General features: G+C 32.4%; 1 protein-coding gene across 2 annotated transcripts in view; it reads right to left on the reverse strand.

Annotated features, from left to right (window-relative positions):
- LOC143232411 (uncharacterized) overlaps positions 1-16,973 on the reverse strand; it is a 123,332-nt gene that overhangs the window by 2,255 nt on the left and 104,104 nt on the right. For both annotated transcript variants that reach the window (XM_076467853.1, XM_076467854.1), the window contains exon 3: positions 15,780-15,825. In XM_076467853.1, the coding sequence (XP_076323968.1) occupies positions 15,780-15,825 (46 nt within the window). The remainder of the gene's footprint in view (positions 1-15,779; positions 15,826-16,973) is intronic.

Genomic DNA, 16,973 nt, shown 5'->3' on the forward strand with positions numbered 1-16,973 from the left:
AAAAAAAGACTTTATATGTCAAATTAGCAGCTTGGTTTTTATTATTCACTACCTGTGAGGCATACATATTGCACCACATTTAGAAAGTTTATGTGTGTGCCTGGTACAATTGTCATTGTCAAGAGCTGACCAAAACTTTGGGTGAAATTGCACATTTTCTCTGTGAAATACTTAGAGAATCCTGCCAAAAATAAAAAGGGTTTTAAGTGCAATGTCGGTGGTACCTTTGTTTACATATTTCTGTAATACGTTAGAGACTCTGTTATCAATAAAGTAATGGACCAAGAAAATAGACTTTTCTTAAAAGTTTAAGAAAATGTATTGAAAAAGAATACAATAATTCTAGGTACAAAGTAAGGTACACTGTAGATCTATATTCTGAAGTACACATAATTACATTTACATTTTACAACTATTATCTCCTTTTTGTTATGTCTTCTATTTCTTACAGTTTTCTCGTGGCATGAATTTCGCACAAACTAATCAGTAAAATGTTTTAAAAATAAATTTTAATGAATGGCTATATATTTATGCAACCGAGGGATTATTATTACTTTAAAACTATTTCCTTTGTTTTATAGATTAAAGAAAATACCGTGTTGTCTTGATGATATATGTTGGAACTAAAGCATGACAATCTATCTCTGTTTGTTTTTACACTACACCAATATAGTAATATTTCAGATTACAAGGCATCCAACAAAAACTATAACACACGTTACAGTCGCTGTAATAAATGACTGGGGTTGGAATAATTACTGGATATTATTAATATGTGTCATTAGCGATATCAATATCCATGAGACGATTCAGTTTCCACGCTAACTATACAATACTTCAGTACTTAGCCCTCAGGGTGTCTCTGTAACGTGCCCTTTTCTCTAAAGACAGCAATCTGGCGAGTTTCTTATTAGCACAGTTATTACGTCCAAATGATGAAAGTCAGACATTAGGTTCATTTGTTTCCTCTAAATTATGGTGTTTCAAATTAGGTCATTTAAAACTACCTCGAACATTTCAATTATACTTCATCCATGCTTCACACGGTGAATAGAAAAGTATACCAATTTCAGATTCAATATTAAACTTTAATTTGAAGTATGAAGATATTAAACATAGTTGATTAGACATGACAGGTACAAAATATACAATAGTAACCTATACAGTCTAAATTTTATACAATAGTAACCTATAGAGTCTAAATCTAATTTCATTCCTTCTTTACAAAAACAGTGTTTTCTTAATTTTTGATCATAATGTTGATAGCATACACTTTACTTCAATAGCAAGTGACCTGGAAATATTTATATTAATTTTCACTGTTTCATTGTCAGTAGCTTTGTATTCTAAATGGAAACGACAGGAAACTTATGTATTTTGGACTTCAGAAATTATAGAATGTTGTAATAAGGAATTCAAAATTCTTTACGAATAAACGTAAACCGTTGATATGTATCATTCTTAAGTGTTTTCTGAATAAACGTAAATTATTGATATGTGTCATTCTTGAGTGTTTTCTGAATAAACCTAAACCGTTGATATGTGTCATTCTTAAGTGTTTTCTGAATAAACCTAAACCGTTGATATGTGTCATTCTTAAGTGTTTTCTGAATAAACCAAAACAGTTGATATGTGTCATTCTTAAGTGTTTTCTGAATAAACGTAAATCATTGATATGCGTCATTCTCAAGTGTTTTCTGAATAAACCTAAACAGTTGATATGTGTCATTCTTAAGTGTTGTCTGAATACACCTAAATCATTGATATGTGTCACTCTGAGTAATTTCTGAATAAATGTAAATCGTTGTTGTGTGTCATTGTCAAGTGCTTTCCGAGAAAAACGTAAACCGTTGTTGGTAAAGTAAGCTTAGTGTCTTCCGAGCATACAAAGACTTGTAAAACTTGTGTTGGTCCTAGTATGTTATCCCTACTTAGTGGATTAACGTGAGACAGTTTCAGTAGCAGTGTGTTCTCTATAGTGGTATTACAAACAACACTATTGTTTTTAATAGTACGTTCTCCTAAGTTCGTGGATTAAAACAAAACACTTGTTGTGATAGTACATTTTTAGTACTTTATGTAGTATCACATTTATATAGTATCACGTTTCGATTTTAAGCATTTTTAAGCTTTAAATATTTCCACATTTACTCTATAAAATATGCTTGTAAAAACTCTGTAACAGCAGCTTTCAAAGCAGGGTATGTATGGTATCACAGTTAAATGTACAAAACTATTTTCTATAATTAAGAAACTTTTCAATTGCATAATTCCAGTTCCCGCAAACACACGTTACATAATTTTGAATTATCTTAACAGAATATCAGTTATTCATTCGAAATACAAATAAAATAACATGACGTTAAACATAAGATTTCCGAAATTCATGCATTAAGTACATTTCTTTTAAATTAACAATAAAACTTCGGCATTCTTATCGTCAGTTAAAGACCTGTACAAATACGATGATTGCGTGTACAAAACCAGTTTACGAATGCGGGCACAACTTTGATAGTTTGGTTTAACCTGGCTGCCGCCCCTGAGGCTGTACTAAGGCATGTGGTTGATAAACCGAGCTTAAAGATATGTCGACTTCTCAGAAACTCTGGGAACAGAACAGAGGAACTTACTATTCCTATAGGGGTTCTGAGATCAGAAGCGAAATTTCTAATTTTTTTTTTCACTTCTTTGCAAATCTGGTTAAGTGACTAATTAAAATATCGGATTTTCAAGTTGACAAGACTAGAAAAAATCATAAAGGTAAAACACAGCTAATGAATTATTAACACTGAAAGGTAAATTTTGATTTTTACCAAATGAAGACAAGTCTTTTTGTGTGTGCATATCATAAATAACATTAGAATGTTACTCGTTACTAGAAATCCCAAAGGTTTGAGATCAGCTGTCCCTCTCTAATTATATTAAGTAATATGATACTTTTTCTTTAGAAGATTTATACCTGCTCAATATTACTTAGATTAAGCCTTATTTTCCCGCTTTGAAGGGACATTTGTTTTAACCAATCACACCACTATACAATAGTGTGTCTGTCAGTGAATCAGTAGACACTCAAATTACGTCATATAAGGGGTAATTAAAGTTGCAATATGTACAGTCATAATGTCAGTAAAACGTGCGCATGCCATGAACCACGAGGAGAATTATGCATTCTGTAGGCCACAACATAGCATATCGTATGAAACTCAAAAGCAAAAGAATAGAAATATTTGTTACTTTTAATTTTGGTTTTATTTATTATTGAAATATAACATTTTTGGAAATCCTACGGAAGTACATCTAGTCTAATATTAATTAGCTGGAGTATATTTTATTAGCACAAAAAACTGCAAAACGCGAAATGTAACACTGAAAATATGGACCTAATGAGCCTCCATACCAATTTTGATGAGGATCCGTTCACACTCTGCGAAGTAGTTACCACAGACAGTACTATTATATTCATATAGATACAAACGTGACTTAATAACATTTTAAGTCACAATGCTGCTTAGGTAAAACTATACTAATGTTAAACGTATCCCTGGTTGATAAGGCCACTGTACTGGTACAGAACTATAAAATGTTTGATTCGTTCCCCTTAGTTTTCAGTTGTAAATCCTCTCACTGTTAGTAGGATAATGCCACATTATGACAGGCACAAAGACTAAAAATCATATGCTATAATAAAATTACCCTTTCACAAGTTATTAATGGACATAAATACTACATTGAAACTAACAATGTAGCGTTGGTTCAACTATATTTAAAGTAAGAAACTAATATAAACTACGTTATACGCGTAATAACAATATAGTGCGGTTCAAAATATACTAACAGCTTATATGGTAGGTTTAAATACATTTAAACTGAGAATGCGGATAAAGTGCATGTGTACGGTGACAATATATTGCACATTCAGAAAAATCCATATTAACATATAGGGTAGACTAAACTATACCTATGGCAACAATATGGCATAAGTACAGCTACGTATACTTACATATTTCAAGTACATAGAAATACATTGCAGGCTTAACTACATAGAAAGTAATGATAAATTATATATTATTGATTCTATTATTTAGATCTACACTTATTTCACTAACCTTTTAAGCTGTTACTATTAACAATCAGTTTTAAATATCAAATATTACAGATGTTTGTTTCTCAAAAGATATTTAAAAACCTAAACCTAGCAACCGTGAGAACAAAAACCATGTAGTTCTAAAGATACTTTTAATATTCGTCCGAAAAACTTGGTTTTATTGCAAAAGAAACGTGTTTATCATTTTTCCACTCTTTTCTCTGGGACAAAAGGCTTTAAACTTGGAACCTTTTTTTAAAGGAAGAAAGGCCCCCAATAACAGTAAAATCACACACAGATAAAAAAGCAAACAAAAATATCGCTACAATTAATCATACTATTTATTGCAATTACTTATTGTTTATATAAAATAAAATACATTTTTGTCGAATTCTTTACACTGAATGTTGTAATACACAAAGACTTAAAACTGTTATTCAAAATGATGTATGTAGAACGATATGGAAACAAAACAGTAACTTGAGGCTTGAATGAGGTTAAAATAAAAACGTTTTTGTATTTTGTTACGCTAATCTTTTAGTAACATTTATTTTAAATATTTATCTGTACAGTCAACGATTAAATGTAAGCTTAATATACCATGAAAATTTGGATATGCAGATTAGTTTAAGACTAGATACAACTTGATATTGTTACAACAGCATTTTAACCTACCATCTTCTTATATATAGTGAGAATCGTGGCGTCTGTCATTCTTTGAAAAGCTGTGTACGCAGGTAAACCTCAACATTCACTTTTGTAATGACAGGAGAACAAACATGAATAATGTTAATATCAAAGTTTATTTGGCAAACAGGATATTCTACATTGAATTGTTTGGAATTACTCCCACATTATTTATTACAAAATGTGACGTAAACTAAAGAATAAAACTGTAGATTTACGTTATTGTTGAGTAGCTCTTAACATGACTCAAATGCTCAACGATTAGTGTCATGGTGGGCAGTATAAGTAGCTCAACTCCGAGTGAAACTAAGAGTGCAACACTATTAACCTTTATAAAGTCCCTGGATGCCCCCACTAGCACAGCGGTAAGTCTAGAAATTACAACGCTAAAATTAGGAGTTCGATTCCCCTCGGTGGGCTCAGCAGATAGCCCGATGTGGCTTTGCTATAATAAAAAAACACACAAAGTCCATGAAATAACTGAAATTGATAAATTAGCTTAAACGTTTCCCGTCACTAGGGACGGGTACTTTGCTTTTATATAATATTTTAATGTGTTAGCTTCCAATACCTGCTTAACCTCTTTTGTTCTAGAAAGATGTGTTTTTTAAATTATATTTCTTGATAATTATTTCCATAAACTTTATAGATAACTTGACAATACATTTTACAGACAGTAATTTTCGAATACAAATTTTAATGAATTCGTTGCAAATAGTATTCTTGACTGTTTTCTGAAATACTTGATATGTATTAGTAAAAATAATACACTGCAAATGTCATCAACATGCAACCCTTGAACGCACAGAATTTGCATAGGTAATATTCAAACGGTGTAAAAGAATCGCCGCATATTTATAATTCATGTCGTCACGTCATCTCATGTTCTGTCTGACAACTGTGCATCTTTACAGTAGCCTAGACGCATAGTTTCTGTTGCAAAAAGCTCCGTTATGCCTGAAGCCCACAATTACTACTAACTTTCTTTCCATAAGCTATTTAATGCAAAAGACGAATGTATTCCACCATTTATTTCAACGGCCTTATGGAACAAAAATCTTACCGGTTGGTATTCCTCCTTTGTTTTATTCTTTAGTTGCATGAATTGTTACTGACCTTTGTGCTTGCGGATTATCACCTGTTACAAAACACCGCACTTTACTTATCACGGCTAGGATACGATTTGTTACAGACCTCTCTCTTTCTGGGTGGCCCTTGCGCCCTAAGTTTATCCATATTTCGTTGTTTTATAATGTAATTAGGTAAAGGAATAGATGTCCTTGTCTTGAAAAGATTAACTGTCTAATCTGAACATTTATTTATGATATGAATGTAAAAGACTGTTACAGACTCTTTCTAAAAGTGGTCAATTTTAAGTGGCATCAGACTACTTATGAAACGCCCCCCAAAAATATAGTTCTCATACATAATATTCTGACGCGACTTTATTTCAGCTTTATATCAAAGTTGTCTGTACTCAGTCCTCTGTATATTTCTTCAGCTTTTTTATGAAAGAGTGAGAGAGGAATACGAATAATATCTAGCTTGAAATAAATGTCTATTAACTAAACATATTAGAAAATACTCAAAGTATCCATACTTATAGCCGTCCACTAACCTATCTATCTAACATATTTACCCATTTGTACTTATATCTATGCATGAATGTTATCTTCATACGGCAGTTTCTTTAGAAATTCTTACCAAGCTTAGCTTTTCTAGAAATATTTCACTTAAGAACTTCAAATGGTATGCCTTTGCAATATTCACTAATTGCAGACTTTATAATTACGTGTGTTTGATAAAAAAGGAAACTCAAAGAATTTCGGGTAAATTTTCTTTAAATCCTTTCGTTAACGTTTCTCTTGTTTGTTTGTTTTTGAATTTCGCACACAGCTACTCGAGGGCTATCTGTGCTAGCCGTCCTTAATTTAGCAGTGTAAGACTAGAGGGAAGGCAGCTAGTCATCACCACCCACCGCCAACTCTTGGGCTACTCTTTTACCAACGAATAGTGGGATTGACCGTCACTTATAACGCCCCCACGGCTGAAAGGGCGAGTATGTTTGGCGCGACGGGGATGCGGACCCGCGACCCTCAGATTACGAGTCGCACGCCTTAACACGCTTGGCATAACGTTTGTCAGCTAACTTTTCTGAAAACAGAAAGTGAAAGATATAGTATATTTCATTTTCTGTTTGCTGTTTAAAAAGTGCCTTAATTACCAAACATCGTTCATTGGTCGATTTAATTTATAAAATACCTAAAGCTTAAGTGAGAAAGATATAATAATTAAAGTAATTAACAAACAATAATAATAAATACGTCATTTTTAGGTAACTAACATACAATAAACAACGCAGTTGATAAAGATAGAATTCTGTCTCTAAACTTGCGAAGGAAGCTATCCGTTTTTACTAACTGCAGCTCTTAACTTATGGAGAACATTTACTACTATACGTTTGGCTCGTGAACTACAGTTTGTAAAACCAGCTATTTGTATTTTAAAGTTCCGCAATTTGAACTCTCAGATCTTTCTGAACATATAATATTAACAATTGTAATGAATATTCTAATCCACTGTTTATTTGTTTTGGATATTTCCCGCAAAATTACACGAGGTCCAATTAGATATTAGCTATATCTAATTTTAAACTGATAGACTGAAGAGAAGGCAGTTAATCAACAGAATCTTCTGCCAATTCTTCCGCTATTCTAATCGAACAGTGAGATTTGACCCTCACTCTGATAACGCACTTACGGCTACAAAGTGGCAACTTTCAGTCAATCACGCTAACAAATAAGTCACGCCCGGAAATTTATATATATAAAACACACTTTAGGAAATGTTAACTATGAACCTTCGAACGGCTTTCTTTAAAAACGAAACGCATGATAGTATATTTGTTTTTGTTTTTCAATTTCGCGCAAAGCTACACGAAAGCTATCTGCGCTAGCCGTCTCTAATTTGGCAGTGTAAGAATAGAGGGAAGGGAGCTAGTAATCATCACCCACCACCAACTCTTGAACTCTTGGGCTACTCTTTACCAACGAACAGCGGGATTGACTGTTATATTATAACGCCCCCACGGCTGAAAGGGCGAGCATGTTTGGTGCGATGGAGATTCGAACCCGCGACCTTCAGATTACGAGTCGAGTAATTTAGCTTTATATCAAAGTTGTCTGTACTCAGTCCTCTGTATATTTCTTCAGCTTTTTTATGAAAGAGTGAGAGAGGAATACGAATAATATCTAGCTTGAAATAAATGTCTATTAACTAAACATATTAGAAAATACTCAAAGTATCCATACTTTGTAACGTATGGTCTATCACTGTACCAGGCCTGATGGTATGTTAACACTAAAGTTTGTTATTACTCCTTATGTGGCTAATTTGTTGTTCTATTTTCAGTTCAATTACTTTACAGAACTCAGTTACTTGCAAACATTTAAAACTACCTTACACATGAGACTAGTTATTCAGAATTGTTTTGTTTTGTTTTTTTACTGAGCTCCAACTGTTCAAAACAACCGGTGCTCTATTATTCTGTAAGGTTCTCTAGTTTTACAAAAAACAAAAACAAAAAAACGGTTCAGTCAAATAAATAATTTCGTGGAATAATTATACCAATACTAATACAAAGGCTAAAACTAATAACATTTACCTATATGAAAATCATGACGTTTCTAGTGTAAATAAGAGTTAATTGAGCATATTCTCACATTTACTTAGGGAACAGTTTCTTAGTGTGTGTGTTTTCAGACTCATAAGTGTAACATAAGAAAACCAAACTTCTCTTGAACTTAGAGTTAAGGTACAAAAGTCACTAAAGTTTTATGACAGAAACTGATAGAACCAGTCATAAGAGTTCTTCAGTCCACTTTTTTATCGATTATGCGAAAGACGCAAAAAGAGAGAGGAAGAGAACTCCACTGTTCTGTACCCAGGACCTAAGGGCCTGGCGCCTACAAGTCGGAGTTGTGTGGCTATCGTCCCACACTTGAATATACATAACTCCTGAGGGAAAAAAAGTGTTCTTTCGATGTGTTAATGGCATTTAGAATAAACATTAAACAATATGCTTGCAACGTTACTGTTTGAAATTGTAAATCGAGTAAAACCCTGGGACAGAAATAAAAATCTAACTTGTCTGAGATTTTGAAAGCTGCAAAACAAGCAACACTATATTTTCAAAAACCATTTCAATGTAGACCACTAATTGCAAAATAACAAAATACCGTATTTTACGCCTTATAAGACGCACTTTTTCTTTAAAAATACCTTGAAAAATCCCCACGCATCTTCCAAGACAAAAGTGATTAGATAAGACAAGAGGTTAGCTGAAGGTCTATCCAAAACAGCCTTTCATACAGACTGTTTTATACGAATTACAAGTATTTTCAATAGCATAAAAATTCAATTTAACTAATATTGTCGATATACTGCGAAGAATATGATGTATTTGACTGTATTTATTCAGTAGGTTGAAAAAAGTCAAGGCTGTATCAAGGTGTTGGTTACTGAGTCAAAATATTTTTTCTCAGAATTGTCTTTCTAAAATTAGGATGCGTCTTCCACGATATAGCGCCTTACAAGGCGTAAAATACGGCATATTTTGATAACTTATTATCGTAGACAATGTCAGCACAAGAATCTTACAATTTAGTAAATTTACGTGCTCATCCTATCTCGTTATTGGCTATTACGGTTTGTAATTAAGAATTATTTGATATAAAAAAGATATATTTAAGATAAAGAACTTCTAGTATACATTAACAAAAGTTCTGTTTATAGACCTGTACAAGTTTTTTTTTTCCTTTACGAATCACCGTCAGATAATAGATTTTTTTTTTCTGCCGAACAGTTAACTGTTTACTCAGGCAGATTATTTAGATTAAATCTTTTATTCAGACTCTAAGCAGAAAATGGTGAAGTGGTTTATTAACACATTTCTGGTTGCGCATAAAAAAAGAGAGCTTATTTTCTGATAAATCAAGAGAAAAGCCCAACAGAGCTACAGTGCAGAAGGCTGGTCTTTGTTTTGTTTAGAACGTTATCGCTTGGTGAACAAACAAAAAAGTTTCTAAGGCATATTCAGTTTTGGACAGTAATATCCAAATTAACTCACCTAAACAACTTAATAAATAGGCGGATATGTGAAGTAAAGGTATTTCTCGGAAGATCGAACTGGATGTTAGAAAGTAAATATATAGATATTTTTATTGATGAAAAAATACTGGTTCCTACGTCGATACGGGCATGCGATCTGCATGCTGTGAGTTTGTGTGATAAATGGTATAGAAAGAAATACCTCAAACTAATTTGACTTTATTTGTTGGAGAATATTGTAAGGTCTAATTCAATTTTCTGTAGATCTAATGCTTAAGACTGCACATTTATAACGATATCTGCTACTACAGATTGTCATCACCGTTCTTTATCGACATTTCAGGTTTTTGTTTTGTTCGTAACACGTGTCCTGTCAGCCTTCAAAAGCTTATCTTAGATCTAATCCCTTTCACCATTTTGAACGTTCATCGAAAAGAATCTCTCTTGACAACAAGAAAAACAAGTATAAGTCGATCAGATAACTACAGTAATTTAATGAGTTTTTCCATATATATATATATGTATACATAACAACCTAAACTAAAGATGTTTTACTTTTTTTCTTTTATTTTGCAACATTTTTTCTTATACATATTTTATGTTCTTTTGTACGACTCTCTGACAGTAATGTTAATATGTCTGCAAAAGTTTTTTATCTGGAGCTTAGGTGTTTTTACTTAATAAAATAATCTTTAAGAAAATGATCAAACAATATTTTACCGAGTTGAAACAATCCCTACAGTAAATTTTTGTAGAGATGAACTCCCTTGTCCGTCTATCTGTCAGAGACTTAATTAATGGTTTATAATCACCGGTTTTTCATTATGTCAAGGGAATTACTGGTGAATAATTTTTGACTTATATAATATAAAATCCCTGCTTATTGGCGTATAATTAATGATTTTTATAATATCAAATGCCTGGTTATTGATATATAATAATTGATTTTAATTAAATTAGACTTCTGATTACTGGTGAAATATCTCAGCTTTTCATTCTTTTAAAAATAAGGTGCATTGTTATTGGTGTATCATCATTGATTTTCATAATTAAGGCAAAATCATAAATATTTATAATGTTAAAATTTTGGAACTAGTATGTAATCACAGCGTTTTAGAATATCGAACGTCTGGTTATTCGCACATAGTCACAATTTGTTTATAATCATAAGAAAATGTTCTGTTTCTTCAAGTTATTTGTTTAGTGTAACCAATGTTCACTGATAGGCCTAACTTTAAAAATAAACTAAATCTCGCAGAAATGCTGCTTGTACTTACTAATTTTGAATTTTTATTTATTTTTAAAAACATAAACTCAGTATTTACAGCACCGAAACAACTAAGTAATTGGCTGACAGTCAGTAACAGCCAAACTGACTGAGTCGTGCATGATTACTCAGTAACTGACTAACAAACTCGTTTATTCGGTAATTCAGTCCAACAGACGTAATAACTAATTCGCTTTACATATGGTTCATACTGTTTTTCATACTGTTGGTGAACGTTACATAAATTAAAGCCATGTCTATCACATCACGTTAAACTTCCTTCCATTTACACAACCGTACAGATATTTAGAAAGGCCTAGATTAAACAATGGAAGCTACGTCACTGCACTTTCCCCAGACATGTGCTTGTTTGTTGATAAGCCCAAAGCCATACAGTGAGAAGTCAATGCTGCGCTCACTAGGGATATCAAAGCCAAGTTTTTAGAGCTATAGGCTTCTGAATTGTTGCTAAGCCATTGGAGTGGCTCTCCTTGGATTGTGAGGTTCCTTAAACAATTCCATTATACGATAAAATGATGGACATTAAATTTAAAACTTCCATAATTAGTAATAAAGTAATTATTAACAATTAAAAACATTTATATTCACAAACGTATACATTTAAATTATGAAATCACTACTGAAATACGTACAACTTAAAGTGTAATTACAAATATTTATTTATTTTTTTACTTATTTATTATTCCTAAATGTTTTAATAACTGATTATTTAATGCGGTTTTATTTTGCGTGACTTTCCGTCACTAGGGGAGTTTATTTCAGGTACCTGATCAAATGAACTTGCTATGGTTCCCTCCCTTGTGGTAAATTGGAAAAAAGTCTCAACAAGAGCAACATGTTGTTTAACAAGGTTTTTTATTTCTAGAAAAGGTTTTCTTGAAATTTACCACTTAGCAATTCTCCCACTGACGTGCTTGAAATAAGATCACAGTGGAAGACCTTTTTCTTGAACTCTCTATGTTTTTGGGTAATTCTTTGAGCTAGTTGTCTTTATAATTTTGTGATTCTTCCTTTGTTTTCACTGACAGTTTAACCCTTGGTGCTGTACTTTTAGAATACTGCACAATAATTGCTTGGTCATAGACTGTGAAAATATTTGAAGTAAGTCTAATCTCACATCTGTGTTTGCACATGAAATTAATTCCCAGTATTGTAAAAAAAGCCTCTCCTTTAGGGAGTTGTTCTAAATTTTCTGGATATTTAAGACCACTTACTGTTTTCATCGATCGGGTTTCTTGTTTCATCTCTGGATTCAATCTTCCAGATATTATTACCAGATTAAGTAAAATAATGGTCAGCTATAAAACCAGTGCCAATTAACATAATGAAAGGCTTCCCATCAATGAAGCCATTGGCTCGTGAAGGTTTTGTTAAATAATGCACTCCATGCTTCAACTGCAGCAGTATTATAATTCTCAGCACATAATCTCCTTGGATTGTTATCAATTATTATCACGCTCTTGGACATAATGTTCATATTTTAAACCATTTTCCTCTTCTGCTATTGTCTGGAAGTAGCTTTTATTTCCTAAACACTTTTCTTCTGCAGATCCTACTATCCTGTAATTTACTTCTTTCGTTCTGAGTGGTCAGTTGTCTAAGTCATCCTTTCAGTTATTTCAGACCATCGTTGGAGGGATTTAATGCCTATACATTATGTAATTATGAAAATCCCGTAATTCCTAGATATTACTGTTAGTTTGTGATTCGATACTTTAATTTATACTTATTTTATCGCTAAATAGCTTCCTTTAAAGAATTTACTCGTACAATTTCCATGTTTGCATTCACTAAAGTGTCCACGAATTAATCGAGTGTCAACGAACCCATTATTTTACATGAAGCGCCTCTATAATATAACTGCGAAATTCATTCTTTCACCTTTGACATTATGAAACTTAGCAGGTCAGCTCAACAACTTCACCTAAACGAAAACCCAATGTTAATGATGAAAGTTTCCATGAGTACATTTCGGACACACATGAAATAATTTCGAAGGTAAAAAATGTTAGAGTTTCGAATTCTTGAGAGGATGCAGAAAGAGATGTGGCTAATATAATCCTTCCATTCACTCTATAAATATTTTATCTTGGAACGATGTTATTTTATGCTTGGTTGACTTGTTATAATCCTTCTGTACTTCCCTTACTACTTTTTTCAACTTCAATTTGTTCATTTGATCAAATTTATTTTAATTTGTAGCTATTTTATATATCTTGAAATTCATTCTTAAGTTTCTTTCTTGATCTCCTTCTAAATGTCTATATTTTTTTCCTAAACTGCTTTTCTCCTATTATTTAGTTTTCGTGAAATTGACTATCTCGCTTCGAGCATGTCATAAATGTTAGTAAAAACACATCTCCCGTTTTAAGATTCCAGACAACTTCTACCAATTATGGAATATGTTATTTTGAAACTCCCGTATATTTCTTTCTTCACATAAGAAATCAGCATAATATCTCTCCTTCGATCATTCCATTAACTGAATAATATCTGCCATATCCACTACTAATGTTTCCAGAGATCATTAGGCCGGTTGGGATACGACAGACATAGGATTGGTATAGGGTGCTCTTTATATCATCAATTTTCATGAGCACAAGTGTTATGATGTGAACTAAGTTAAGTTGATGAATTGTAATTATTATAAACTTTATTTAAGTCAGTTATAAATCGTATTTTTAGGGTATAGATTAATTGTACAGTGATATTTATTTATATTTATAACACACATCATTTATTTTATTTGAAGTAACTTTACAATCACACAGAAGAACTGATGATTCAGCAAGCTTTTTCTTCTTGCTCCAAAGGAAGAAGGTCAAGCAACCAAAGCATCAGTAGGAGACTATCTTAATAATTCTAATTATGTCAGATTACTAGTTACTGTCTTATAGTCGCTGCTTTTTACAAAGGTCAAATACCTAGTTATTTAAGTACAATGATTGTTATTTTATTGTCAAGAGTTTGTTTTCTGGCATACAATAATTGATTTTCATAAAGTCAGACGCCTGGTTAATGATGTATAATAGCTAATTTTCAAATTACTGATTGATCCACTCAAAACGATTTTTATAATGACATTAGACATTAATCAATTGTGGCATATAATCACAGATTTTCATAATATCAAAGGCCTAGTCTTCTGAGTATTATAAATTATTTTCATAAAGTCAAGCTCCTATTTGTTGTATAATCATTGATTCTTCTAATATCTAACGCCGGGTTATTATCGATTAAACATTGGATAGTTATATGGATCGTCTGGTTACTGGAGTGTAATTACTGTTTGTTTGTTTCTTTTTTAATTTCGTGGAAAGATACACGATGGCTGTCTGCGCTAGTCGTCCCTAATTTAGTAGTGTAAGACTAGAAAGAAGGCAGCTACTCATCACCACCCACCGCCAACTCTTGGGCTACTCTTTTACAAACGAATAGTGGGATTAACTGTCACATTATAATAACCCCACGGCTGAAAGAGCGAGCATGTTTGGTGGTGTAATTACTGATTTTGATAATGTCAATCTCTAGTCATTAGTGTATAACCACTAGTTTACATTATGTTAGAAGTATTGTATTTAATGTATAATCACTGGTTTTAATAAAGTTAGAAGTGTTGTGTTTGGTGTATAATCACTGATTTTAATAGTGTCAATTCTTGGTCCTTAGTGCATAATCACTAGTTGTCTTGTAAGTAGAAGTCTGGTGTTTGGTGTATAATGACTGATTTCGATAATGTCAATTATTAGTCCTTAGTGTATAATCACTAGCTTTCATAGTGTTTGAAGTTTGATGTTTAGTGTATTAATCACTAATTTTGTACAATATGAAACGTCTTGTTATTAATATATAATCAATGATTCTTCACAATTTTAGGCACCTGATTATTGACTTATATTGACTGAATTTTTTGTCTATAATTGTTAGTTATTTTTAGCTATATTTCTGCGAAAGGGGTAGTTTTACGTAAAGTACTACGCATGTAAATAGACAGTACATCAGTACACCTTATAACAATAAGGGTATGACTTATCCCTTTGAATTTCAAACCCATACGTTAGTATTATGGTATTATTTAAATAGAACACTGGCAGTCTTCCTAAAAATTCTGATCGCTGTTCATCTTTATATATACCAGATTTGTAACACAACCTTTTGGAAAATAAAATTCGCACTACATGTATTTTTATTAGTGATGAAGTTGCCTATCTAAATCTTTAAAACAGAGGACAAAATGGTGTGATAGATAATGTCCTATATTAACTAAAGTAATATCCCTTCTTTTTATAAATGTAGACAAAATGTGGATAAGTCTCATGTATAGCATACCTCTCAATATAAAATGCACCAGTGATACCTTCGGAAAAAATTCGCAGTATCTAAGACACAAAATGCGGTTTTTATTTGCTATTTGTAACGAAGCAATTGTATTTTGACAGACCCAACAAGAGAATATTGCTCCATATCACAGACCCAATCAGTGTCTACATTCACAACTTAACATTTTAATGATAAAAAATCAGTAAAACGAAAGTTTAAGGAATAAATACCACATATGCGCATACATTCGAGAGTTAATAGACTTTAGCTACAACCAATCTAGTTACTCACCTGTACGCGGGCCTCCGTGAGATCTACTCTTATAGCTAGTTCTTCCCTAGAAAGACAAAAATTTAATTACTGTATTTTATACATATATGTGAATCTACAGTCGTTAAAAATAGTCAATTTTATGTATTAAGTATCTTTGTAAAAATATCACTTTTTTTCGTATATTTAGAGGAAATAAACAAGGTACAATATAGCCAAAATTGAATATAAAAGAATAACGTCGACGTTTGACTGATGTTAACCTGGCTTCGTGTTACGATTAACATGAAATGTCATGTGGTTTAATTAGGGGTTAACGTTGTTGAAATGCTGATGTATTTTAACTTTTCTTTTATTGCCCATTTCTGGCTGTTTTGTACCTTATCTTTTACCAAAATGTATGAGATACACTCCGGACTTCAGACATACCCAAAAAGGGTTTTCCGTTACCAAATAAATATGCATATTTTCAAGCCACTTAAACATTTTGTTCCTCATCGTAAAACTGTTGCATACTTCCTCTTACGTAGCAGACATTTGCACTTTAAATACATATCTACTGGTGAGGTATGCCTATAGTTTCTTTCTTTTCAGATAATCATCTCATAGAAATATATATTTTTTTTCAGTGAAGTTCCATTTGCTGTACACTGCTACTAAAACCTTCTTGTTTCCAGCTAAAATATCCATATTAGAAAACTAAATGATCAGTACTGAATTGAGGTGCTATAGTGAAAATGTGCTAACCGAATGATGGCTTCTTCTCCAGCTTGTTTATAACGACCATCAAGTCGTACTTCAAGGTCTGTGGCGTTAATTACACACATATATAGAGTTATCTTGACAAGGAGTAAGTCATTTAAAATACAGTTATATGTGAGGACTGTTCTATAGAGATATCATGACTAGTTTCGAATATAACAGGTTAAACAGTGTCCTCGGCCAGCCTGCTAACACCACATGGTGTCTCTAAATACAGAGAATAGCACACTTTTAATTTAAACATCTAATCCTGTATGAAAGGTTGAGTAACTCCGAATGTTTCCACAACAAACATGCTCGCTTTTTCAGCCGTGGGAACGTTATAATTTAACAGTCAATCCCACTTATTAGTTGGTAAAAGAGTAGCCCAAGAGTTGGCGGTGGATGGTGATGACTAGCTGCCTTCCCTCTAGTCTTACACTGCTAAATTAGAGATGGCTAGCGCAGATAGCC

This window comes from Tachypleus tridentatus, chromosome 11 (assembly GCF_004210375.1).
Source record: "Tachypleus tridentatus isolate NWPU-2018 chromosome 11, ASM421037v1, whole genome shotgun sequence".
Taxonomy (NCBI): Eukaryota; Metazoa; Arthropoda; class Merostomata; order Xiphosura; family Limulidae; genus Tachypleus; species Tachypleus tridentatus.